Source organism: Penicillium diatomitis (assembly GCF_028827545.1).
Source record: "Penicillium diatomitis strain IBT 30728 chromosome Unknown utg000008l_segment0_segment0, whole genome shotgun sequence".
Classification (NCBI taxonomy): Eukaryota; Fungi; Ascomycota; class Eurotiomycetes; order Eurotiales; family Aspergillaceae; genus Penicillium; species Penicillium diatomitis.
Window position 1 is genome coordinate 1,556,095 of NW_026623180.1, and position 25,707 is coordinate 1,581,801.

At 48.1% G+C, this 25,707-nt stretch overlaps 9 protein-coding genes across 9 annotated transcripts; 6 read left to right on the top strand and 3 right to left on the bottom strand.

Moving 5' to 3' along the window:
• Positions 1 to 5,897: 5,897 nt before the first annotated feature.
• N7539_006541 (exo-1-4-beta-xylosidase bxlB) lies at positions 5,898 to 8,591 on the top strand (the record flags this gene model as incomplete). The annotated part of the gene is made up of 3 exons (XM_056936143.1): positions 5,898 to 5,968; positions 6,055 to 6,168; positions 6,248 to 8,591. 3 exons carry the CDS (start codon positions 5,898 to 5,900, stop codon positions 8,589 to 8,591), a joined length of 2,529 nt encoding a protein of 842 aa, XP_056789067.1.
• A 540-nt stretch (positions 8,592 to 9,131) lies between these two features.
• N7539_006542 (putative xylosidase/arabinosidase) lies at positions 9,132 to 10,780 on the bottom strand (the record flags this gene model as incomplete). The annotated part of the gene is made up of 2 exons (XM_056936144.1): positions 9,132 to 10,519; positions 10,624 to 10,780. 2 exons carry the CDS (start codon positions 10,778 to 10,780, stop codon positions 9,132 to 9,134), a joined length of 1,545 nt encoding a protein of 514 aa, XP_056789068.1.
• Positions 10,781 to 11,735: 955 nt separating this feature from the next.
• N7539_006543 (uncharacterized protein) lies at positions 11,736 to 12,570 on the top strand (the record flags this gene model as incomplete). Its single annotated transcript, XM_056936145.1, has 2 exons — positions 11,736 to 11,803; positions 11,859 to 12,570. The coding sequence occupies 2 exons, from the start codon at positions 11,736 to 11,738 to the stop codon at positions 12,568 to 12,570; spliced, it is 780 nt and encodes a 259-aa protein (XP_056789069.1).
• Positions 12,571 to 13,037: 467 nt separating this feature from the next.
• N7539_006544 (putative hexose transporter) lies at positions 13,038 to 14,817 on the top strand (the record flags this gene model as incomplete). Its single annotated transcript, XM_056936146.1, has 3 exons — positions 13,038 to 13,640; positions 13,708 to 14,336; positions 14,454 to 14,817. The coding sequence occupies 3 exons, from the start codon at positions 13,038 to 13,040 to the stop codon at positions 14,815 to 14,817; spliced, it is 1,596 nt and encodes a 531-aa protein (XP_056789070.1).
• A 400-nt stretch (positions 14,818 to 15,217) lies between these two features.
• Positions 15,218 to 16,645, bottom strand: N7539_006545 (SGNH/GDSL hydrolase family protein; the record flags this gene model as incomplete). Its single annotated transcript, XM_056936147.1, has 4 exons — positions 15,218 to 15,830; positions 15,887 to 15,997; positions 16,074 to 16,525; positions 16,601 to 16,645. 4 exons carry the CDS (start codon positions 16,643 to 16,645, stop codon positions 15,218 to 15,220), a joined length of 1,221 nt encoding a protein of 406 aa, XP_056789071.1.
• Positions 16,646 to 18,014: 1,369 nt separating this feature from the next.
• On the bottom strand, positions 18,015 to 18,934 carry N7539_006546 (aldo/keto reductase; the record flags this gene model as incomplete). Its single annotated transcript, XM_056936148.1, has 2 exons — positions 18,015 to 18,347; positions 18,425 to 18,934. The coding sequence occupies 2 exons, from the start codon at positions 18,932 to 18,934 to the stop codon at positions 18,015 to 18,017; spliced, it is 843 nt and encodes a 280-aa protein (XP_056789072.1).
• A 472-nt stretch (positions 18,935 to 19,406) lies between these two features.
• On the top strand, positions 19,407 to 19,604 carry N7539_006547 (uncharacterized protein; the record flags this gene model as incomplete). Its single annotated transcript, XM_056936149.1, has 1 exon — positions 19,407 to 19,604. One exon carries the CDS (start codon positions 19,407 to 19,409, stop codon positions 19,602 to 19,604), a length of 198 nt encoding a protein of 65 aa, XP_056789073.1.
• A 600-nt stretch (positions 19,605 to 20,204) lies between these two features.
• Positions 20,205 to 22,913, top strand: N7539_006548 (uncharacterized protein; the record flags this gene model as incomplete). Its single annotated transcript, XM_056936150.1, has 1 exon — positions 20,205 to 22,913. One exon carries the CDS (start codon positions 20,205 to 20,207, stop codon positions 22,911 to 22,913), a length of 2,709 nt encoding a protein of 902 aa, XP_056789074.1.
• A 1,214-nt stretch (positions 22,914 to 24,127) lies between these two features.
• Positions 24,128 to 25,225, top strand: N7539_006549 (uncharacterized protein; the record flags this gene model as incomplete). Its single annotated transcript, XM_056936151.1, has 1 exon — positions 24,128 to 25,225. One exon carries the CDS (start codon positions 24,128 to 24,130, stop codon positions 25,223 to 25,225), a length of 1,098 nt encoding a protein of 365 aa, XP_056789075.1.
• Positions 25,226 to 25,707: the final 482 nt, after the last annotated feature.

Here is a 25,707-nt window from a genome sequence, read left to right on the forward strand (position 1 = left end):
AGTAGTCTACAGATTAACGAAGCGGACAGTTTACGTACCCTTATTCAAGGATACTACGGCTAGGGATCTAGTAAAGTTATAGTTAATATACTATTATAGGTAGATAGGACTTCCGGACTTAATCGTATCGGATAGAGGACTATAGTTTATTATATTATTCTAGAAGACCCTATATAAGTTAATAGGGATTAAGCGGAAGTTATCTACTCCGTATTACCCTTAAACAGATAGGTAGTCGGAAAATATAATCTAGTTACTATCTTAACGACTACGCGCCTTCGTAGATAAGTTCGCCGATAACTAGTCTAGCCTACTACTAATAATAGACTTTACTTAGGCGATTTTGCCTTATAAGTCGACTAGGGTCTTACTATACTACGCCGAACGCGGGTATAAGCTAAGAACGATAGTTAATTAGTAACTTAGTAGTAGCGGATAGGATCTCTATAGGCCAGACCGGGAGGTAGCTCGAGACTAGACAGACAAAATTCGCTAAGTTTATAAGTTCGTACGAGATAATATAGCTAAAGCGTAGGAACGTTAGCGTATCTAGGCGAATCGATATCGTAGGGAGCTAAACTTCGACGTTAGGAACCTTATTATAATTACGATAAAGGATAATCGGTAGATCGTAGAAGGGCCGTTAGGTAAACTCCGTCCGAAAGCAGAGGGGTCTTTCCGGATTATCGAGAAGGTAGGGTACGCTTTTCGACTATAACTACTAGAAGGGTCGTTACGATATAATATCTTTAACCCGGAGAAGTTACGCTATACGATAAGCATAGATCTACTTCTAGGATAGCCTATCCCTAAACCGGCGATATAGGTTATACTAGAGCCGGAGTACGATATAGAGATAATCCTTACTTCGCGAATTAACCGGTCGAAGCTTTAGTATCGAGTAAAGTAGGTAGGATTCGAGAATAATATAATATAGTATAATACTAGTAATTTCCGGACTACGGCTTCGAAACTCCGGGAATATTATGAAACCTACCCGTCCCGCCCTAGACCTCCGGTGAACCTTAACCGTTAGTTAGAGCACGAGGCTCTTAATAAGGAGCTACTAGTACACCCGGACGATAATATACCGTAACGTTACCGCGTCTAAGGATAGTCGCGAGTCTGAACGGGGGGTAATATAACGTATAGGTAATAAGTTAATAGTTAACTAGCTAGTCGGTTAACTAGTTCGTGAACAGACTTAGAGTATAGAGTTAGTTAGATAAGTTAACTAGTTAGTTACCGTAAACTAGTGAGTTTACTAACTAGTTAGTTAGCCGACTAGCGAGTTAGTATTAACTAGTAGGTTAGTTGGCTAGTTAATAGATATAGACTTGGGGAGTTAAGAAGGGGATTATATAATCGATATTTACGTTTATAAGATCAGATATTTACCTACGCGTTGTTAATAGAAGCCTTACGTATATATATACGCTGGAGCCTAAGGATTGTTTATCTTTCGGTTTACTTCTGTGGAGGAACCTTCTATCCGGGACTTTCTATAAGGATTCTGCCGCCTCACTATAGCCCCGCCCACGATAGGTATTTAAGGTAGCACTTTACCTTCCTTATTTCTTCCTTTCCTTTTTCCCCTTCGTCTTAGTTTTCTTCGTTATATAGGACATAGTTGCTTCACCTTCTTCCTTCTATACGTAGGTTCTCGTAGCTGTACTGCCTAGGAGTCACATAGAGGAGCTAGATAAGATCGTAGCTAAGGCTAAAATAATAAAGACGACTCAGAGCTATAGTATTATTATATCTACTATAAGCGTTCTACTTATTATACTAGTAAGTAGTACTTCTTTAACCCTAAATCTAAGGGTACCTCTTAAGGCGGCGTTAATATAGCTATAGCTAGTACTTCTAATTCAAAAAAGGACTTAAAATCGAAAGAGAAATCGGAGAAGATTTTAATAAGCTTCGCCGAAATAAGCTTATTAGCTATTAATATTATAGCTCTATTAATAGATAACGACGAATAGTATATTTAGATAGTAGACTCTAGCGTATTAGCGTATATAATACCTTATTATATAAATTTTATTAATTTCACGCTACTTATTACTAATATAAAGCTCCTAAACGGTTATTAAGTATAGACTAAAGGATATAGTAATATTATCCTAAACTTTTTAAATAGAAATACTATTTCTAAGCTTAAGCTATTCAAAGTCTAGTATATTCCTTCTTTTAATATAAACCTAATTTCCTTATAGTAACTTACGAAGGATTCTAGTATTAAGACTCGATTTAATAAGATATATAGCTCCCTCTATAGGAGGGAAGAGCTTATCGTTACGGCTAAGTAGGAGAACGGTTAATATTAGGTTCGTACCTATAATAGTAATAGTTATATTAATATACTTAGAGCTCTATCTATTTAACTATCCTACGTATTTAGTAATAGTTATATACCCGCCGCAGATTCGGCTATAGCTTCTTAAATCGGTAAAATTTAACCTATTATAATAGACCTAGCTTATCGCAGAGCCTATTATATAGGCGAGTAGAAGGTAAAGCGTATACCTAAATATACCGAAGGAATTAATATCAAAAAGGGATCTAGTATTAAGTATCCTTATCCTCTGTATATTCTTAGTAAAGGTTATACCTTACCTTTTAGACAAAGTAAGCGTATTAAGACTATACTAGCGTAGAAGCTTTATATCGATATTTAGGATCCTATTTCTATCGTAGATATTAGAGGCTATCGTTATTTTATAACCGTTACCGATAATATAACGCGTTTCTATTAGGTCTTCCTATTAAAGACTAAGAACGAAATTACTAATAAGATTCGCGTGTTAGTAACCTACTTTTTAACGTAATTTAACTATAAAGTTAAGGTAATTTTAGGCGATAATACGTAAGAATATATTAAAATCGCTACTTTTTACGAAGAAAGCGGTATTATTTAGGACCCTATTCCCCCCTATATATCTTAGCTTAATAGTATTACGGAGATCAGGAATCGTTAGCTTATTAAGCCGCTAGTCGCTATATTAGCTAAAAATCAGCTTCCTAAATATCTATAGGGTAAGCTACTTTTAGGTATTAATTACACTATAAACCGTCTCTAGTAGTCTACTATTAATATAACTCTATATAAAGCTTTCTACGGTAAAAAGCTAGATATTTTAAATCTACGCGTACTTAGCTACTAAGCTTAGTATCTGATTCTAAAGGAATATAGGGTAGATAAACTTTCTCCGTATATAGCCGAAGTAAGGCTAGTAGGCTATAGTACTAATAGGTATCGCCTCTATAATATTTATTTAAAGAGGATCGTAGTCTCTCGTAATATAGTCTTTAATAAGAATATAACGAAGGATCTACCTAAGCCTACGTACGATCTCGATATAGAGCTAAAGTCTATTCCTATATAATCTACGGCTAATTAACGCCGTTATATACTATCGGATTTCCTACCGGCTAATAGCGATTAACTAGTTTAGCTAGATTTAGCTAATAGCCCTAATAAGCTAGTAAAGCTAGTAACCCTATCTCCTTATATTCTAATAGGAGACCTACTATTATCTAAATAGTCTAATATACTACTTTTATTATTTAAACGCAAAGCCTAACTTAAAAAGCTTCGTAAACAGATTAAGCGGAGATTCGCCTATAAATAGAATAAATATATCGATAATAGCCCTTAAACTATAGAGGATAGTTCCGAAACTATTAAGGATAGTCCTAGAAATATCGACGATAACCCTTAAACTATAGAAGGTAGTTCTAAAACTATCGAGGATAGTTCTTAAACTATTAATAAAAATCCGTAATCTAAGATAGATCTTTAGCGTTCCTTATATATCCGTAAGAAGACTTAAGCGGCTATAGAGTTAAAGGAATATTTACGTTCTCTTAAGCGTTTATATATAGCTCTAGCTAACTATATTAAATACGCTACTTTTTTAATTCGTAGTATAGCCGCAGACTTATAATTACTTCTAAAACTTTTATATTAAGCTTTAGCTTAATTAACGCTATATAAACTAGATAGCTAGCAGGAGATAATATAAAATTATAGTAAGGATAAATAGACTAAATAGATTAAAGCTATAGATAAGGAAATACAGAAGTAGCTAAAAAACGGTACTTAGCGCGTATACGATCTTCCTACTAAAGATACTAAAAAGATACTTCTTCCGCTTCGATAGGTCTTTCGTATTAAGGACGATAGGACCTATAAAGCACGTCTCGTTACAAAAGGGTTTAAGTAGCGCGAAGGAATCGATTATCTTAATATTTATATAAGTATAGCTAAAGCTTTAAGCTTTAAAATATTCTGTATAATAGCTACGTATTTCGGCTAGTAGATATATTATATTAACTTCGTTACGGTGTTCCTTAACGCAGAGCTTCTTAAAGAAATCTATATTTAACTTCCTAATAGTTTTAAAGAGCCTAGAAAATACGGCCTTCTTTTAAAGACTTTATACGGTCTAAAACAGAGTCCTCGCGAATAGTATAATACTATCTATAGAACTCTAATAGTAATTAGATTTATTCGCTTATATATAGACTATTCGGTATTTATATATATAAAACGTAAGCTCTATCTTCTTATATACGTTAATAATATACTAATTATCACGCCTTTAGATATATCTCTTATATGGCTTAAGGACTATATTCGTAAATCCTTCGATATTACTAATAACGGTACTACTACGCGATTCCTTACGATTAATATTATTTATATAGATAGTAAGATAAAGCTCTCTTAGCTCGCCTATATTCGGAAGGTCCTCGCGAAATTTAACCTATAAGATATATATATAGTCCCTACGCTATTTTATAATAAGAAGATCCTATAACCGCGTAAGGATACTACGACTCCGGCGGAAGTTAAAGCTTACCGTAAGATAGTAGACTTACTTATTTAGTTAATAGTTAATATATAACTAGATATTATATTCGTAGTTATAAAGCTTATAAGATATACGTATAACCCCTCCGCGAAGTATATAACTATATTAAAGTGTATCTTTCGGTATCTTAAGGGTTCTGAAACGCTTACTATCGCGTATTCCTACTTACTAGACCTCCTTTTTAGATTTATTAATATAGATTAGACTAGTAAATATACAGATAGTAGTATATTAACCTCCGGCTTCCTTTTTAAGCTTACGAATAGTATAATTACTTAGGCTTATAAAAAGTAAACGTGCGTTACTCTTTCCTCTACAGAAAGTGAGTATATCGCTATATCTTTAGCTATATAAGAGGTATTATAGCTATAGCTTTTCCTTAAGGAACTTAATATAGAGTCCCTTTTATAACTTCCTACTATAATCTACGAGGATAACTAAGACGCTATTTACCTTACTAAAAGCTATGATTTACACTAACGAACGAAGTATATTAACGTTAAATATCATTATATTAGAGACTAAGTCTCTAGGGGGGTATATAAATTCGTCAAAATTTCAACTACAGAGCAGGCCGCAGATAGCTTTACTAAGCCGCTACAGCGAGTCTAATTCGAGAGGTTTCTACACCTTTTAGGCATGAAAAAGCTCTGATTTAATAGCCTTTATAGCGAGCTTAATTCTAAGGGTTTAAACACCTTTTTGAGCTTAAAAAGTTGCATTAAGGCATTATTAACATATTTATATAATCACTTTTCATGTTTTTCATGTTTTGAGTGAGATTGGTGGATCGAGGTCCAGGGGGGTGTTGAGATAGCTTGGTGGTCAGGCGTGTCACCAGCGTGGTGCGCGCCCACGCACACCACCTTCGTAGCTTAGATAGGCACCTCTCACCAGATGCAATCTCACCATTCCTTTCTCCCCTCTTTTGGGTCTGCTACGTTTTCCCAGTAGCCTCCAATATATCTCGACCCCAAGGTCAATATTCTTACCTCGGCCAAATTGGCTACAATTTCTATGACTCCCCAGTACTGTGCCAACTGGTGTGGTGAGCGAGGTTTTTCATACAGTGGTGTTGAATTTGGAAAGTGAGTTGTCCACGTTAATTGCTCATCTGAGTTATCATTCATTCGGAAGATTTGGAATAAGGGTGATCATACTTACTGATTCACAGGCAGTGCTTCTGTGATACGGAGCCTAATCTCAGCGGCGCAACTCTTACAAAAGACACAGCTTGCAACTCTGCCTGTGCTTTGGAACCGTCTAGCTCCTGCGGAGGGACTTACATGTATGTTCAGATGAACGGCACACATCGCATGGCTCACAAAGTTCTTGTAGCTGACCTGTTTCTACCTCGCTACTCTCAGTATGTCCCTCTATCAGATCTCAAATCCCCGTGGCGGAAGTCCCGATACCCGATTTGTACCCGCCTGCCAGCGGAACCCGTTGAGCCGACACCCAGTATGCAATACCACTCTAAGCATAGCCGAAAGGGTTAAGTCACTCGTCGACTCCTTGACCGAGGAAGAAAAGATCTTGAACGTAGTCGATGCTTCAGCGGGGTCGTCACGGCTGGGGCTGCCATCCCATGAATGGTGGAGCGAAGCAACTCATGGCGTGGGATCTGCGCCGGGCGTGCAGTTTACTCGTCCACCCGCCAATTTCAGTTGGGCAACCAGTTTCCCAGCTCCAATCCTGACGGCAGCGGCTTTTGATGATGCGCTGGTCCGGAGTATCGGCGAGGTCACTGGTAGGGAAGGGCGCGCTTTCGCGAATTATGGATTCTCTGGCTTCAACTTCTGGGCTCCCAACATCAATGCTTTCAGAGACCCTCGTTGGGGAAGAGGCCAGGAGACCCCGGGTGAGGACATTCTCGTGGCACAGAACTATGTTCGGGGATTCGTGCAAGGTCTTCAAGGCGACAACCCTCACGAGAAACAGGTCATTGCTACATGCAAGCACTTCGCGGTCTATGATGTCGAGACTGATCGTTATAGCGACAACTTCAACCCTTCTCCGCAAGACCTGGCAGAGTTTTTCTTGCCGTCGTTCAAGACCTGTGTTCGGGACAGTGGTGTAGGCAGTGTGATGTGCTCCTACAATGCCGTTCTGGGCGTTCCTGCCTGCGCAAGTGAGTATCTGCTGGAAGATGTTCTCAGAGTTCACTGGAACTTCACCGCGGATTACAACTATGTTGTGTCGGATTGTGACGCGGTGACAAACATCTACCAGTCTCACAACTTTACCGATTCATTTGAAGCAGCAGCATCCGTCGCTCTGAATGCTGGAGTGGATTTGGAGTGCGGAACCACGTACCTGAAACTGAATGAGTCCCTTGCGGATAATCAGACATCGACGCAGACACTGGATCGCGCATTGACGCGATTGTACTCGGCGCTTTTCACGGTCGGCTTCTTCGACGGGGGCAAGTACACGGACCTTAACTTCGCGGATGTTGCCAACCCGAGTGCTCAGATTCTCGCTTACGATGCCGCAGTGGAAGGCATGACGCTTCTCAAGAATGATGGCCTTCTACCTTTTGGTACAAGTACAAAGCACAAGTTCAAAGGCGTCGCTGTCATCGGGCCTTTTGCGAATGCCACCACTCAGATGCAGGGGGATTACTCGGGAATCGCCCGAGCTATTCTGAGCCCGCTGGAAGCATTCAAAAACATGGGAGATTGGAAAGTCAACTACGCTCTAGGAACCACGATCAGCAATGAGACTACTATAGGATTCGATGCGGCAATGGCAGCCGCAGACGAGAGCGACCTGGTTGTTTTCCTCGGAGGTATCGATAATACCTTGGAGAATGAGGGTCTTGATCGCAAGAATCTCACCTGGCCCCAGAACCAGCTTGATCTGATGACAAAATTATCGCAGACAAAAAAGCCGATGATTGTGGTACAGTTTGGCGGTGGCCAAGTCGATGATAGCGCGTTATTGCAAAATGCGGGTGTGAACGCAGTCGTTTGGGCTGGATATCCGAGCCAGAGTGGTGCCACCGCACTTGTTGATATTCTGCAAGGCAAGGTATCTATTGCTGGCCGGCTGCCGGTCACCCAGTATGCCGCCAGCTATGCCGATGAGGTCAGCCTCTTCGACATCAATCTTCGACCGAACACGAACAGGTCATATCCCGGACGAACGTACAAATGGTACACTGGGACGCCCGTTCTTCCGTTCGGCTTTGGACTCCATTACACAGAATTCAATTTTGAGTGGCGGAAAGGAACCTTGAAAGAGGAGTACAACATCCAAAAGCTTATTGAGTCATGCCAGAAGAAGACCGATTTCATCGTCAATGACAACACCCCCTTTGCTTCCGTCAAAATCAACGTCAAAAATGTGGGACAAGTTGATTCTGACTATGTCAGTTTGCTCTTTCTTTCCAGCAAAGACTCGGGACCAGCTCCTCGACCCCGAAAAACACTGGTCGCCTACTCCCGTCTGCATGGCATCAAGAAGGGCGAGGAACAAACCACCATGTTGAATTTGACATTGGGTTCACTGGCCCGAGCGGACGAGAACGGAAGCTTGGTGATCTTCCCAGGTCATTACAAGATTGCATTGGACAATGACGAGAGCTTGACATACGAGTTCGATCTTAGAGGAGATGCCCATGTAATTGAGACTCTCCCTGGACCTCAGGAGGAATATCATTACACGGTGCCCGTTCATATTCAAGCCCCGACGGTTGGGCCACAATGATCTTCTGGGTTGAGGGACTCGACCTTGATGACTGGCATATGTATGGATCAAAGTTGACCCCAAGATGATAGTCAAATGAGACTTAACTGTCTGGGTAGGTTTAAATCAGCAACTGTTATGAGGAGAAGCCGAGGGTGTGGAATGATAAAGTTGGCAAAGGAATTGGACTCTGCTGTTGCTGGCATATTCCTGTTGAGAATTATGACTTGCAAGTCGAGCCTTTGATGGAGGGTCTACCTAGTATGTAATTAGCGCATGGTAGGTACTACATAATTGAGTTTCTGTTGACGGCAGACGATGGCCAAATTCATCCCAGACCCGTGATTTGCATACGGGGTAGGTGGTTCTGTCAGGATCTACCTTCGGTTATCATTGAACTCGCGTGTGATCTGAACTAAGTTGACTGACATCCAGTGACACTGGAAGCAATTGGGCTGGACTTCATTGATCTATCGAATCTATGAACAAGATGGGGAACTCCGAATATCTCCACATCTACGGAGCACACGCAACTGACATGACCTTTATCCTTTTGCCTGCTTAATCAATCGAAAGTCTTTCAAACTGAACTTCCACGTCCTCGGTCTCTCCGACCGCAAAAGCGCCGATGATCGGCCCAGTAAAATCAGGATCAGTCATTTCCATCGAGTCAGCCGTGCCCAACAACTTCCAGTCTTCGCAAGGTCCAGCCGAGACGGAGTACATCCATTGATATTCGCTTTCCGTGTACTCAATTCGGAAGTTGACACTGGCGGGTACCTGTGCAAGAGTGTCCTTTTGGGTCCTTGCCAACTTATTGGCCGCATTGATGACTTCCAAGACCACCTCACGCGCCGAAGAGTCGTAGTAGATCCGGATGAATCGATGCTCTTCCTTATACAGGGCAAGTCCTGCCCGAAGCTTTGAGGATGCCCACGAGTCTTGAACGCCCTGGAGTGTGACGCTACTGGACCCAGTCAACAGGCGTTGACGTTTCCCAATGAAGGTCGGGCTGGCCTCTGCGTGAGAAAAGTCCACGGAAGAGGCACGCAGAGATACCGAGTCGGACCCAGTGAGCCTGTAACGACTCATAGCAGCATCTCGAATATAAAGGAAGTCGAGACCAGGCTTCGCTGTCGGACACGGCGCCGTACTGGCCGCAGTGAGACCCTTCGGGTTCGACGTAACCTGCTCGAAGATGGGCCAGTCGTTATCCCAGTCGACGTGCATCAAAAAGGTCTCACGTCCCATTGGAGTCCTGCCGGCATCGTCCAAGCGAGCACCCAAGCAGGTCCCCCACCATTGGCCTTCGCCGTCTTGAAAGATCTCACAGTGTCCGGTGTATTGAATATACTCTTTGGTGCCGCGAGCCGTCAGGACAGGGTTGCTGGGGCAGGATTCGTACGGACCCCAAATGTTCTGCGACCGTGCCATCACAACGGTATGCCCGCCGTGGGTACCTCCCTCCGCGGTCAGCAGATAGTACCAATTGTTGCGTTTATACAAGTGTGGTCCCTCGGGGTAGATGCCGCCAGTTCCGCGCCAGACCACTTGCTCTTCAGACAACTTTGCACCGGTCGCAAGGTCAATCTCAAAGACGTTGATGGTGGTGCTGGGTCCAATGCCGCCCGAGCCCTGCATGTAGATCTTCCCATCGTCGTCGAAGAAGAGACTGGGGTCAATGCCCTCGAAGTCAAAGTAGACGGGATCAGACCATTCCCCGTTCCAAACGTCTTGGGTCGAGACAATGAAGTTTTCGGTCGCATCTCGCTCTTCTCCGGGACGCCGAACGACATTGGTACAGATTACGTAGAACGTACCCTGATGATAGCGGATGGTGGGCGCGTAGAGACCTCCGCTCCCAATTACGTGCTTGTTGTCTCCTTCGGGATAGATGATGGCCTGTGATTGTCCCAGGCTGAGTTGAGATTGACGATGGATCGCATTTGCTGCAGACGCGTCCATTAGTCTGTATTCTCCGTCACTGCCCCTTCTTCCCAGAGTTCCTGGACAACGATCTTGACCTCCACTGGCGTAGAAGCCGCAGACTTACCGATGTGTTTCCACGACACCAAGTCTTGAGATGCATAGATTGGAAGGCCTGGGAAGAGGTGAAAGGTGGAGTTGACCAGGTAGAACCACTCTCCGACTTTGACCACGGAAGGGTCAGGCGCAAAGCCTGGAATGATGGGATTCACAGCACCTGACATTGGGAGAAATCCTTGACAGAGACGTGCTTGACAACACTTGATGAACAAGATGAACAAGACGAAAAAGAAGAGGACAAGAGGCTCTCTGGCCACCACGAATTGCGCCTTGGACTTCTGGCACTAGCACCCCCGCCTTCTCAGTCTGACACACTACAGTATCTCATGCTGCGCTCTACGAAAGTGCGGGGACGGGCTGCCACTGCTGGGTAAAATGGGCAAAATCTCGGAAAACGTGAAGCCGCCCGCGCACTATCACAGACTCATAGAGCTATTCACCATCCACCCAGCTCATACTCGGGAAAGTGAATGAAATAATGCCATCGCGCTTGACAACTTCAGGGTATTTCAGAAGGCTCACAAACGACTTGTTCATGAAGTCTGAACAAAGTCCCTTCCACATCCCGCTTTCTATCCTGTCCAGATTATCTCGGCGGAGAACCATAAAACATGAGAGAGCTCATGACTTGGAGGGCTGTGGTTCCAATTCAGCCTGGGGAGAACCTTTTGGGGCTACAACCCAAACCCGCGCTAAGATAGAATGGTCCAGTGGCGCTCATAATATCCATGAAATTAGGGCACAGTCTCTACATCCGAACTCATCAGTCGGTGGCCGTATGATTCAGAGTGGTCTCGTCGATGAGGATGGCGTTCCCATTCAGGTCTTGCGCTGGATATCGACGAGACAAGGACCCCATTTCCCTCTGCGGAAACACATCCACTTCCGCCCTCCATGGCGTTTACACTCAGCCTTTCATGAAAATGGGGGCATTGGGGATCGTCAAACAGGCTGTGTGCAAGTCGCCAAGTACAGCCAAGGGCAACAACGTTAGCCGGATGAGATTAGCCTAATTGCACACCACATCGTGGAACTCCTCCAGACGGCGGTGGCTGGCGCCACCAAAAAGAATCTTTCGTCTTTACCCCTCAGAAGAGAGGTAGATCCACGAGCCATCACATGTCGGCAGTGGCTGGCTCGCTTGGCGACTCGACATCCGAAGCGTCGCTTGACAACAACGGCCTAGTGTTGCGCCCTTGAAGCGACATGGCGAGTCTCATCTCAGCAACGGTCCGAGAACAGGTTTACGCGAAGCATCCACCAATACAGTGGTCTCTGTTACACAAACGATCACAAATGGTGTTCATTCCTGCGGTCGGCGCTGTCGAGTCCTTCCACTGGCCCCGATCAGACCAATTTCGAGACCTTCGCGTCCAGTCTCGACTCGTGTGACGCGATTCCTTGGACCATCGTCAACTTGGGATGGGGAAAGAGTCAGTCACCACAAGCAGCGGTTCCCAGGGGATTGGTGCTTTTCTTCATTTCCTGGCTTCGAGTAATCCACGTTGGTCTGCGGATTGAACTAGGCCTCGTTGCATGGTCTCGCCCAGGCCCCCTACCCACCGTACCCAGCAGCACACGAGTATACCATGTATCCCATGCGACAAATGCAAGTCCGCGCTGCCTCCTCAAGAACTCCCGGCCATGTCATGTGATAACACCCCCCGGGGGGAATGGGCTGATCACGAGCTCGACGCGGCACCAGCAATCCCTTCTCATCCCGGTCACTTTGACCCGCTCGCCTGTGTTGGCGTTGCCAGGTGGCCAGCACGGACTCGACAAGTTCTCGGCTGCCAATGACCGGTCGCACGAAGATAGCCTAACACACTTTAGGTTGAAGTGTCTCGCCCAGGGTCTTGTCTCCACTCCCGCGATTGGGCCGCAAATCGGCGGCTTTGCGATGGACTATCCACATTCCACTGTCAACCCTGTATGGCACTCTAATCCTCTTTGAGTTGCTCCAGTTTCATCCCCGCAGGCAGGCGGATGTGGGTGAATCCCCACGGGGAATCGCGCCTTGCAAAACGCTGGATATCAACGAGTCAACGACGCCACCATGCGGCAAAATGCAAGCAAGTCAAAACGACGTCTCAGCTTGGATAGCAAAGCTCAAGTCCGATCACTGCTTGTCGGCAGCACTAGTCCTTGGCGACTGCATGAAGGGAATATAGCCGGAAGCACATTACACAAGCTCCGGGAGCGAGGCAGGCAGGGGGGTCGGAGATTGGAAGTGTTTCGGTGTCCACCTCTTCGACTTTGTGATAAAGACGATGCTGGGCCCCCAGATCGGCAGAGTCGTAGGAATCCCAATCCATCTCCTTGGGTCATTCTCAGCATATCTGGCTGGGCCCTCCCCCATCATCCAGTTTTCGTCCACTGTGCCTCCCATTCCCAGCCTGTCTCGTTCGAACTGTCGCCATTATGGGGTTGCGATTCAGGCCACCGAAGCAGACCCAGAAGGTCATGCCTGTCAGGCCCAGCAAGGGTCACTTCCTGTTTGCCCACCAGGAATACCAGCGTGTCTCGTGGTGGAGACGAAAGAACATGCGCACTCTGTACATCTATATTGTGATTTTGATCATGACCAACACCGCCAACGGCTTCGACGGGTCCATGATGAACGGTCTTCAGACTCTCTCCTACTGGCAAGAATATTTCAACTACCCGCAGGGACCGCTTCTGGGTCTCTTCAATGCGTCCATGAGTTTGGGCTCCTTGATCGGTCTCTTCGTGGTCCCATACTTGATTGATGCCTATGGCCGTCGATTGGGATGCTTCGTCGGCTGTCTGATCATGCTTCTTGCCGTTGGCCTCCAGACCGGCGCCACTGGATTCGGCATGTTCGTCGCAGCTCGTCTCCTGATCGGATTTGGGGACTGCCTTGTGCTCGGCAGTGCTCCGCTGCTGATCGCCGAGATTGCGCATCCCCAGGATCGTGCCACTCTTGTAACTCTGAGCGGTGCCTCCTATCATTCCGGTGCTTTCATTGCCAGCTGGGTGACTCTGGGAACACTAAAAATCCAGGTAATTTTGCCCTCGAGATAATTAAACTACCAGCCAGCATTGAGCTAACATGCCCTTGGTCGTCTAGAGCGACTGGTCTTGGCGTCTTCCTTCATTGCTGCAGGCAATCTGCACAGTTGTGATTGTGTGCGGTATCTGGATCATGCCCGAGAGCCCCCGTTGGCTCATGAGCAAGGGAAGACACGAGGAAGCTATGCGAGTCTTGGTCAAGTATCATGGCGAGGACGACGCGGACGATGAGTTCGTGCACCTCGAGTATGCGGAGATCAAGGCCGCAATCGACCTGGACAAGGAGATTGATCAGACACGCTGGGTGGACTTCCTGAAGACCAAAGGCAACCGCAAGCGTATCGGTCTCATCACAGCCCTCGGTCTCTTCAGTCAGTGGAGTGGTAACGGCTTGATCTCTTACTACCTCAAGCAGGTCATGGACAGTGTTGGCATTACCAAACCCCAGACCCAGCTTGGTATCAATGCCGGCATCAAGACTGAGGCTTTGGTCACCAACTTTACCCTCGCTTTCTTCGTCGACCGACTGGGTCGTCGTCCAGTCTACCTGGTCTCCACCGTCGGTACATTCTTGGTCTTCAATGCGTGGACCATTGTCTCAGCTCGATATGCTCTGGCCCCTAACCAGGCTTTGGGATACCTCTTTGTGGTCTTCACGGTTCTCTATGGAGTGTTCTACGACATCAAGTAAGTTTTACACCCCCACACACTTTCTGCTGAAATGGAGTCGATGGAGGCTCTTTGCTCGTCATAGCTACCTTCTCCCCCATATTTTGGTATTTGGGCTAATACCAAAGCTTTCAGATCTGGTCTTATGGCCACCTACACCACCGAGATTCTGCCTTACGGTCTTCGTGCCAAGGGTTTCACCTGGCTGAACTTCTGTGTCACCGCCGCCCTCTTCTTCAATCAATATATCAACGCCATCGCCCTTGCAGCTATTCACTGGAAGTACTACATCTGCTACTGTGTTTTCCTCGCCATGGAGTGTTTCGTCATCTACACCTTCCTGATTGAGACCCGTTACACCCCCATGGAAGAAATTGCCAAGTACTTCGATGGCGACTCGGCAGTCGACGTGGGTGAGGTTGCGGTCGCAGATATGAAGGAACAAGCGAGGGAGACCCACGATAAGCCATCAGTCGTTCAGATCGAGGTCAAGGAATGATTGGGGCAGGATCTTCGGATGTCGTTTGCTGAGCTTGGTTTCCATGTGGAAGTCACGGAAGAGGAATATTATAATCAGATTCGGGTCCATTTGGAGCGCATTGATCACTTGATTACGTTCTCCGGAATTGTCTTGGTCGACCTTCCAATCAATTTACAGTACATCCATACTCCTAGACCCGATCGACCGAGGTGCCTTTGTCGTGTCCCTGAGCCCGCATTCACCTTCTCCCATCACTCGAGTAATCTGACATGTGTAGTCTAATTTGTGGGACTCGCGCCTAAGCAACATCTTTATAAACCACTCTGACATGTGAACTTTTGACGAATATTCTCTCTATAGTCTAATAGAATCAGATGGGAGGTTTGTTTCCATCTCTGCATTTGTCACCGGTCAACGGTCAACGGTCCTGAAATTTGGCAAAGAGGTCCACAGGAAATGCATCTGCTAATGCCTGAAACGCCTCCGTATTCGGGTGTAATCGATCGCCGGAGTCATACTGCGGTTTCAACATCTCAGCATGGTCGCTGTCTCGCAAAACTTCATCGAAGTCAACCACAGCGTCAAAAACGCCGCTGCTTCGTATCCAGTCGTTCAATTGACGCCTTGTCTGATCTCGAATCGGATCTGAATAGCCTGACAGACCCATGAGTTTGGCATCAAGATCTGAATCCTCTGTTCTTCTACCAAACGGAGTGATGGTGGCGGCAAAGATGGGGATTCCGCGGGCATGCACCCTCGTTGCAATTTGCCGGTATCCGGCAATGATTCTCTTGACCACGGTCGCCTGCGAGCTTTCATTGGCTTCGGCTGTGCCAATGTCATTGACACCCTCGAAAATGAGAACGTATCGAAGACCCGAAAGAGAGAGAATGTCACGGTCCAGCCGACTCAGGACGTTCGGACCTAGTCCGTCTGCGAGTATACGATTGCCTCCGGCTGCTTGATTGACTATCGACATGTTCGAAGTTGCAGGATTTGACTCGAACCGTTCAAAAAGTCGATCGGGCCATCTTTAGGACGTCAGACTTGCATTGCGCCATTGACTAACGAGATGGAAAACACTCACCTATCATTTCCGTTGGTCGTGCTGCACCGTCCGTCGGTAATGCTGTCACCGATAATAGCGAATACACATGCCTCTCGAGGAGCTAGTACCTCAATCGCGGAGATAAAATACCTACGGTTGTCTCTGGATAAGCCGCGTGATTCTTAGGCTCGCCGATGGAGCATGAGGGATTTGCGCTTGTACTCACCAATGTTCCACCCTCTCTGCTGGAAGATCGACCCAATTTGAGTCCGCCACGTGATTACCACGGCAGCAGAATGAGGTTGTACGACTCCCCGGATGAGACGTGACTCCGCTTTGTCCATCTTGTCCCGCCTCGAGATAGAGGCTGATGGTGATGATCGAGTTACGTGGTACGGCGCATCCGAGATCGATTGGATCGGACACAGCCTGCGCCCCGCCCGGGATGATGGTCTCGCTCAACCCATTATCGAAAGTGATGTCTCGCATTGTTTTCGGATCTGCCTCCACTGTTCCCGACACGTTGTTGAGTGACAGGGCAACGGTCGCTTGTCTGATGTTCAAGTCATCGATACCAAAGGCGTTGGACAACCTGACACGGAAGAATTGCTTGGTACCCAAAGTGAGTTTGACAGTCTGTCGGATGCTAGTGTTGGGAAATGCCACCGTGCCTTCCATCTGTGCGATCCATGTTAGCGGCTAACTTGCCGTGCAGTATATACCTGCAATCAACGCTCAGGTCAGAGCACTCACAAACGATATTGGGGGAAGATTGTCTGGCTCAGTGCGCATGGGCATCGTGGCCCATGAGTGAACCCAGTGCAAATCATGAAGCATGTTTAGGTATCTTCTGGGTGAAATGAGCTAATTGTGGTCGATCTATCGTCGGCATGGAGTGCCCGAACGAGAGATCTTATAAGACTCCAGCCGCGGGTAAATTTGTAGGATCGTCCGGGTAATTTGAAAGAGCCATCGTGAATTCTCCAAGTCGGTCATGCGGGGAGGCGGGGTCGGTTTCGCTGCTTGGGCTGTCAGCACAGTTGAGTTCAATATTCCATCTAGACCCATTTGCAGCGGTCGGACATAGTTCTCAAGCTCGGAGGACGAAGCAGCTGCCCGCCAGTCAAGAAAGGCGTGATCTTCCACGTTTGCGCAAACTGCTCGCTGTTGCGCTCGGTTTGGTGGGTGGCGCATACACACGCGGCAAGAAATTGAGGGAACTTGGAACCCTAGTGGCGGGCGGCCATAATCGTCCACAGCGGGCAATGGTAACGGAATTCTTCGTGGAAGATTTCACTTGTTTGCCGGTGACCTGTAGGTTGAGAAACAAGCAGCGAGGTCAGAGGAGCCTTAGCCCGAGCCCGAGGTAAGCAGGAAGAAGATGTCCAGAGAGATAATCTATACCGGCCCTAATCCCTCGACAATGCAATACCTGCGTACCGAATCCGTGCTAGGCTAACACCACCAGCGCCAGCGAATATATGTCACGACATTCGTGGAAAGAGTTGGAGCGTACAAGGTAGGTAGGTACTTCACTAATGTACCCACGTGGAGATCTTGATGAATCCGGGGACGCGGAGAGATCAGCCTAATGGAACCAGGTACCAGGTCAGGTAGTACATGTATTCTCCTTCAGGACCAGGTAGATTGATACAATTTCCTGGATTCAGCTCTCGATAGACCGCGGTAGGGTCGGGAACTTGATTGTGATCCGTGAATTGAATGCCTGATTATAAACGTGGTCGCGGGGTAACAATCTTCGTTAGAATTTTGACAGCTCTTTCCGACGATGAAACTTAATGGATTTACCAGTTGCAGGGCGCTTTGTCATTGAAGCATTTCGACTTCAATACTAGAAGGGGGAGACTGCACTGGAACAAGACCAATGAAAGCCCCAAGGATCGAGGTCTAGAGGAAGCCCATGCCCATGAAGTTCTTGTTCACTGTTGTGTTGACGTCAAGTGAGCTATAGATAGGTGTACGGACTATGGACAGATCTTTGTATACCATCTCAAAATAACTACAAGGGCGCCGATCATTGATCAAACGATGTCTGTATCGGCTCCAGCCAACGAGGACCAAGACCCGAGGCCGTGCAATATGATTGATTCGAGCCAGCCGCTCATCTCTAACTACCTCTCTGAGGGGATGGTTCAAATGAACATCATTAGTTGTCCACCGCTTGCACAATCGCACCTGCGGGACCCTGATCAAGGCCGTCGAGCGCCGCCATGTCCTCGCCGTCAAGCTCAAAATCAAACACCTTGGCGTTGGCAACAATGCGCTCGGGAGTATCGCTCTTGGGCAAGGGCACCCAGCCCTTTTGCAGACTGTAACGAATCAAGACCTGGTTGACGGAGACCGAGTGTTTTTGAGCAATTCGCACCAAGGTCGGGTCTTTGGCCTTCATGTTACGGACAAGAGGGCAGTAGGCCTCGACAATGACCCCGTGGCGGTGGCACCAGTCCACAATTTCGCGTTGCTGGAGCCAAGGGTGCAACTAGAGGAGCAAGCGTTGTTAACTTAACACCAAAGGTGGCATAGCATGGGGAATGGGATAGAAACTCTAGTTCATACCTCAATCTGGTTGACATGTGGCGGCCACACGGTAGCATATCCCTTGAGCTCTTCGATGTGCTTGATGCCAAAGTTGCTCACACCAATGCTCTTGGTCTTGCCCAAGTCCTGCAGCTTCTCAAGAGCTTGCCACATGACTTTCCTCTTCTCAGGCCCCGCATTGGGGCTGTGAATAAGAAAGAGATCTACGTAGCCACTGGCCGGATCCAGCTTGGAGACGCTGTCGATACATTTCTCCAGCGTCTTCTCCACGGTATCTTCCGCCACAAGCACTTTGGTGGTCAGGAAGATCTCCTCTCGCGATAGGTCGGACTGTCGGACTGCTTGCCCGACTTGCACCTCATTGCCGTAGTATTGCGCCGTGTCAAGATGACGATACCCAGCCTTGAGGGCCGTGAGGCATGAATTGGTGCAGACCGACTCGGGAGATTGGTAGACGCCAAAACCAAGCTGTGGGATTGGTATCGAGTTCGGCATCTCGAGCGTGTGATAGATATTCTTTGGAGACATGGCTGCAAGTGGAGATGGACCAAGGCCAAGCAACAGAGAGTCGACAGATGGAGACAAACGTATTGTGGTGGTCGGGTTGACGGTTGGCGGGTTTTCCAAGTTGCCAGGAACCCGGACAACAGGCGAACCTAATCTAAATACCCAGTCGATCGGGCGAAGTGAACCCCGATCTCTCAGGCCCTCGCGGTCCGAGACATTGTTGATCCAATTAGCAGGGCATGTGCGCCATGCTTTGCTGCACGTCAAACCGGTTTGCCTTGCGTCACGAAGGTTCGCTCCGGCGGGGAAATCGGCGCAGAATCGTGCAGATCGAAACGTTGAACCAACTTGGGGGCAAAGCTGCACACATTCCTCTCTTCAGTTCTTGAAGATCGTTGTGAATATACCTGATTTCAACTCAAGAGCTCGAGGGATTGTTCTTCTGCACAGAGTCTGTGTCCATATCGATATCCAAGTCGTTCTCATCTGCGCCATGCAGTCGGTAGAACCAGATTATTTCACGTGCACTCTGGGAGAAGCCGTGCGGGGACGAGGGCGCCCCTCTTCGGCCACCACTTCCTTCGCGTCCATCATCGACGTGATCGACCAGCAAGCCGAGCGATATCCCGATCTCCCTGCCATCGGTTTTGCGCAGCCAAGAGAAGGGCAGCAAAATGGCTCCAGTACGTGACAGGGCGTGTGACAGAGATGGGGAAGATGAAAGACCCAAAACATGAAAGATTCTCGTGACGCGGCAGGGTTACGCAGCGGCTGACCTGATGAAGCTGAAGCAGTAGCCGCGTGGGCCACCGCTCACGCATTCTCGCCAGCACCCTCCGCTTCCCGCGCGGTATCGTTTCGAGAGCTTCGTGATGGGTCTGTCGTAGCGGCACAGGCTCTGCGTCAAAGTCTGGCAGGCCGAGAAAGTGGGTCGGCGGTTGGACTACTATGTGGTAGCAGCCTGGAATTTGTATGGACATGGTTGGGGCTAATGCGCTTGGCGCGACCGGTGATGTTACTTGCGTGAGTCAACCGCAGACTGCACTGTGGAATCGATAGGGTCATGGAGGCATGGCTCTGTGGGTTATCGCATGCTGACTTGATGAATAGACCGCAGTTGGACTGTCGGGCCATTGAACACCTCTGCAAAAAACTCGAAGCAAACGTCGTGTTCCATGATGGTCAACATGAGTCCACTACGAGCAAACTGGGCGAAGGACTAGAAGCCATTCGCATACCCGCCTACTCTTCACATTCGGTCACTTGTGAATCCTCTCTACCAAGCGTAGAGATGTCGGAAGGGTCCGCAGACAGTAAAAGTGGCCTTGCTGAGCCAGCATTTTATTTTCACACCTCCGGCACGTCCACAGGCCTCCCGTCGCCGATACCACAGAGTCACTCTATGATTAAAGCTCTACCTTGTTTCCAGAAGAACAATCAAACAGCTACGTTTTCCACAACGCCGCTCTACCATGGTGGCCTAGCCGATTGCCTTCGTGCCTGGACGAGCGGCGCAATGATGTGGTGCTTCCCCGAAGGCAAATTTCCTTTAACGGCTGGGAACATTGTCCAAGTCGTCAACTATGCCCGGGAGGCAGATGTCGCCCCTGTCAAATTTTTCTCCTCGGTTCCTTACGTGCTCCAAATGATGATGGAAGACGAGCGCGGTCTACAAATACTGAGTTCCATGGATCTGGTTGGAGTTGGCGGCGCAGCTATGCCCGTAGCAACAGGAAATCGCCTTATTCAATTAGGCATCAACTTGTTGTCCCGATTTGGTAGTGCCGAGTGCGGCTTCTTACTCTCGTCGCATCGCGATTACAAGAATGACCAGGAGTGGGAATATCTACGTGTTCATGTGACCCCAGAGTTTCTCCAATTCGAACCCAGGGACGGCGGACTTTCTGAGCTTGTCGTCAAGCCGATGTGGCCTTTCAGAAGTAAAACAAATCGCGACGACGGCTCGTATGCGACCGCAGATCTCTTCGAACCTCATCCCAGTCGCAACAATCTGTGGCGTTACCATAGCCGAGCGGATTCACAGATCACTTTGGCCAATGGCAAGAAATTCGACCCGGCCCCCCTTGAGCAGGAACTTCAATCTGCAACGCCATTGCTGCGGGATGTTTATGTTTTTGGCACAGGCCAGGTCTGTGCAGGGGCTCTCTTGTTTCCTAGCTCCGACGTGACGCCTGAAGAACTCCTGCACGCCGTGAATCCAGTTCTTACAGAGTTAAACGCCCGCAGCCCTCCTCATGCACGTGTTGAAGAGTCAATGGTGGTGGTAGTTTCATCCTCTGCTGGAGCTACTCATCTACCCAAGAGCAGCAAAGGCTCTATCTTGCGGCATCAGGCAGATGTTATGTTTTCAAACCTCATCGAATCAGCGTACAGCATCGCTCCTGACGGGTATGATGCGAGCCCGATTCGCCTCGATGTGACTGATTTACTGCATGAGCTTTTGCAGTGCTTCCACCGTGTGCTGCATCGCCCAGTCGATCCTGATCAAGACCTTTACCAACAAGGCGTGGACTCGATTGCATGCATTCAGGTCCGAAAGATCATTGAACGGAAACGGCTGGTTCCTGTCAATTGTAAATTCCCCCTGAACATCATCTATGACCAAGGGACAGTTCGTGGCCTGGCAACTTACGTCGACGCCATGTGGGACCCTTCAGCCCACCGAGAGCGTGCCCATGACGCCCAGTTTGCGTACATGGAATCTTTGGCCGACAAATATGATGTGCAACCCCCACGCAGGCCACATGGGAAGTTAGAATCTGCCAATGCTACCATCGTCATCACTGGTGCGACCGGCTTTCTTGGCGCCTATATTTTAGGATTGCTCCGCCAGCGACCAATTGCGACAAGAAGAATATGTTGCCTTGTTCGAGCTCGGACTGTTGATGAAGCTCATGAACGGGTCTCGGAATGTCAGGCAGAGCGCGGTTTTCACCATTTGCCCCGTAGCACAGATGAACCAGATGAGGAACAGTCTATTGTTTGTCTGCCCTTTGAAACTGATAAGCCTCGTCTCGGTCTAGATGAAGGCACATGGCAAGAGCTTGTGCACGACACCGCATTGATCATTCACGGAGCGTGGCCAGTCAATTTCAATCTGCCACTTTCTTCTTACGACAATCAATTTGCGTGTGTTGCCGCGCTACTCGCTCTGGCCGGACAGTCTGATGCGCATTTCGTCTTCATCAGCTCTGTGGCTGCTGCTGTCGCGACTGACCAGTCCACAATCAAAGAAGCAATTTCAAATGATCCGGCGCATGCGGCGCCTCTTGGATACGCCAGATCCAAATGGGTCGCCGAGAGAATATGCGCCAAGTTCAACCAGGCCTTTGATGGCGACACGCCAAGAAGTGTCGCGTCGATCATTCGAATTGGACAATTGTGTGGCGATACCTTAACTGGCGCCTGGAATCGGAGCGAGGCGTATCCACTGATGTTCTCTGCCTCCACCGCAGTTGGTGCCTTGCCGGACCTGGATGCCGAGGGAACGAACTGGCTGCCGGTTGATGTCGCTGCACGTTCCGTCCTGGAGATTGCATTTGCGAGACTATCAAATGACCATAGCGAGTCATCTCAGACGCAAGGGGTCGAGCATAGCAACGCTACTTTGCAGGCTCGACCAACACCAGTATTTCATGTTGCCAACCCACATGACTCCACACCGTGGCGCCAGGTCCTCCAGTGGATTTCTTCAGCTGCGTCTCTAATGACTCCGCCAAATCATCTTCACATTCTACCAGCCTCAGACTGGGTAGATCGAGTCGAACATCAGTTATCTGAGGATCACCACGCGCGTAGTCTTCTGGGCTTCTGGAGGCAGAGCTATGCTGGGACCAGCCGAGCTCCTCGGGTTGTCAGGAAGCCACCTCGTATCGAGATCACTCGAGCCAGGGCATTGGCAGAAAGTATGAGCATCGTGGGTCCAATGGATCAGCAAACCGCCGATCGACTCTGGCGTTGGGTCCAGCTACATGTTTGATCTTTCTCAACGCGGATCATGTGGTATCTAGCTTGTTTTCAAATTTCACTTATTACAAACAAAGCATATTGAAGCTCTCAGAGTCAAATTGGAATTTCGCCGATATCATTTCTCGTTGCAGATATCTTAGAGCTTGGAAAATGGATACGGCATGGAGACATCGGTAAGCTAGATCTGCTCGGCTCGCTTGGAAGTAGAAGACTAGCCGTGATGAAGAACCTCAGATCCCAAGTCCGTTTGGCCCAGCGCAGACGCGCCATAGCACGTTCGGAAGTCAGGCATGGCCGGGATGAGACTCAGCCCAGCCCCGATCCAAATTGCCGAACGAGATTTCCTTGATCTGAGAGACGTCTAACAAGACCGAGAATGGTCTCTGTGAGAGAACATTCCGCTGGGCATGTTATACCCCTTAACAGTGTTGGAAACAGGGTCACATATCGTGAATGAAAACCCTCGGTAATGCTGCGTCAACCTAGAAACACTGCAAATGCATATGGCCACGGGCCAAGGAAAGGGCAGTGGGCGAGGACCGACAACCGGTAGAATGATGGTGATAAATGCAGACGAGAATTCCCTTTATCGTTGAAATTCGGCCAAACCACCTGCAGGAGCATGCTACTATCAGACTCCGTTCTGGCGGTTGAAGATTGACTATACATCCGGGCGGGGACCGACTGGGCCATGCGGGCAGCCTGAGCTCTGCGATACACTGAACGTAAAGCATTTACTATACACTGCGATCGAGCTTCCCAATCAAAAAATCACCCAGAAAGTGTCCCAACTCACTAAAAGTGTCAGATAAAGTCGAATGCGAAGGCACCGTAGAGCAGAAAATTCCCCAGCTACGGTACATGGTCGTCGTTCGGATATGTGCTCCTTCCGTTATTGTGGCAAGCGCCTTCCAATTTTCGGATTCCATGCTCACGATGGGTAGCGGAAGAAAACAAAACATGCTCTGAGCGGATCCCGTTTCTTTTTCATTCATCAAACCTACAATAATGGTGAATTCGCTGGCCTATATCACGAACTTATCTTTAAATTGTCGTTTTAAAACTGTCATTGTGACGATGTCTTGCCAGAAGCGGAAGCGGACTTGTTCGGACAGCACCTCGTCTGAGTGAGAGCATTGCACAGCTGGAGCGAGCGCTGCATCCACACCATTATCAACCTTTTCTACCCTCAAGGATAACGAGCCACTATCGTCAAAAACAGAAATGTCTTCTACCAATGGACTGGTGGAAGATCCTGGAAGCCCTCTCGACGATACAAGGGAACAACTCCAAAATCAAGCCGAGATGGATTCCTTCGAGAAGGATCCCCAAGAATTGGTTGCAAATGGCTTTCGACCAGTTTGGACTCAGGGAGATGGGTATCCAGGTCCTATACCAGATGATATTGCCGCTTTCATCAACCCCGACGAACAGTGGAACAAAACCTTGAGACTGGTTGGGCCCATGTCCAGCCTGTTCTGGCTCGCAGGGCTCGATGACTTCGTCACCGCAATCGACAGCCCGGAATTCACTATGCGTGACGAGGTTGTTCCAATCCCAAGCAATGCATCTATTCGATCGATGCTACCCCACTTGTACGACAGTGGCAAGATTCCAGGGGCCGTTTACAAGAACTATTGTCTGCCTCCGCCAGATCTGTCGGTCATTGCGTTCCCGGTCCGGCCTGTTCAGATCCCTGGACCAGTCACGTCGACTGTCCAGCAGCACAACCTGCGAGACCTGTTCCCCCTCTGCCGCCAGCAATGTTTCCCAGGGCAGATCCGCTCAGTCAAAATTTCCGAACATTCACAGATCGAGCGGGTATGCCGAGATATTGAGCGCGATGTGCTCCCGTCGCTGGGCGGCGGCAACTTCTTGTTCCGCGGCTTGTCTCGACGCGGGCTTGTCTCATCGATGGCTTTCTTCCTGCCGGTAATCAATTCTCATCACTTCGATCAGGACTTTGGACCCGGCATTTACACAACACCGTCCATTCAATTGGCCCTACGATACGCAGCACCGCAAGGTGCCTTGATGGTGTTCCGCAACACAGATTTCCGGTCACTGAAAGTCTGGGAATTGAATGCTCGGGACTGGTCCGCGGTCACTCGGTATTGGACTGGACGGACCCTATCGAACCCTGACCAGCAATGCCCCGATGACTGGGATGGCGCCGATGTCATTAGCGGTCCGACTACAAGTCCAGGGCCCCGACGCCATGAATTTCTTGTTCCGGGTGACGACACGCAAGTCGTTGCAACTTCATACCCGGCAATGTGTGCTTTGGCCCGCTCGCTGGCATTGATAATTTGGCTCGCATGAAGATTTCCTGCAGCTTGCCCCTCGCATTGGATGTTCTCGCCTCTTGTTTGCTTCTTGATAATTGAGTCCATTGCTAAAATTGCTATCCTTATTTCTCGTATCCACACTCGCTATATACTTAATCGCAGCCAATGAATCGCCGCATTCAATCTACTGAAACTTTCAAACTACATTACGGGTTCCGATTGATAACTGAAACACGGGAGTCATGGCCCTTCGTAACCTTCGTGATATCTCAAACTCAGAGGCTTATCCTGCGTCCCCGTAGTCACCACGCTTTCCCTCCTTATACCAATCCACGCCCGTTTAAGCCAAGCGCTGCTACGTCATTATATTAGTACTCGGTTGTTTCTCTTAACGTAATACTTGTTTGTATGGCATGTGATTCTGCCACTCACCATATATTCGTAGGTGATCTACGAGAAGTGTTGAGATAGCTTGGTGGTCAGGCGTGTCACCAGCGTGGTGCGCGCCCACGCACA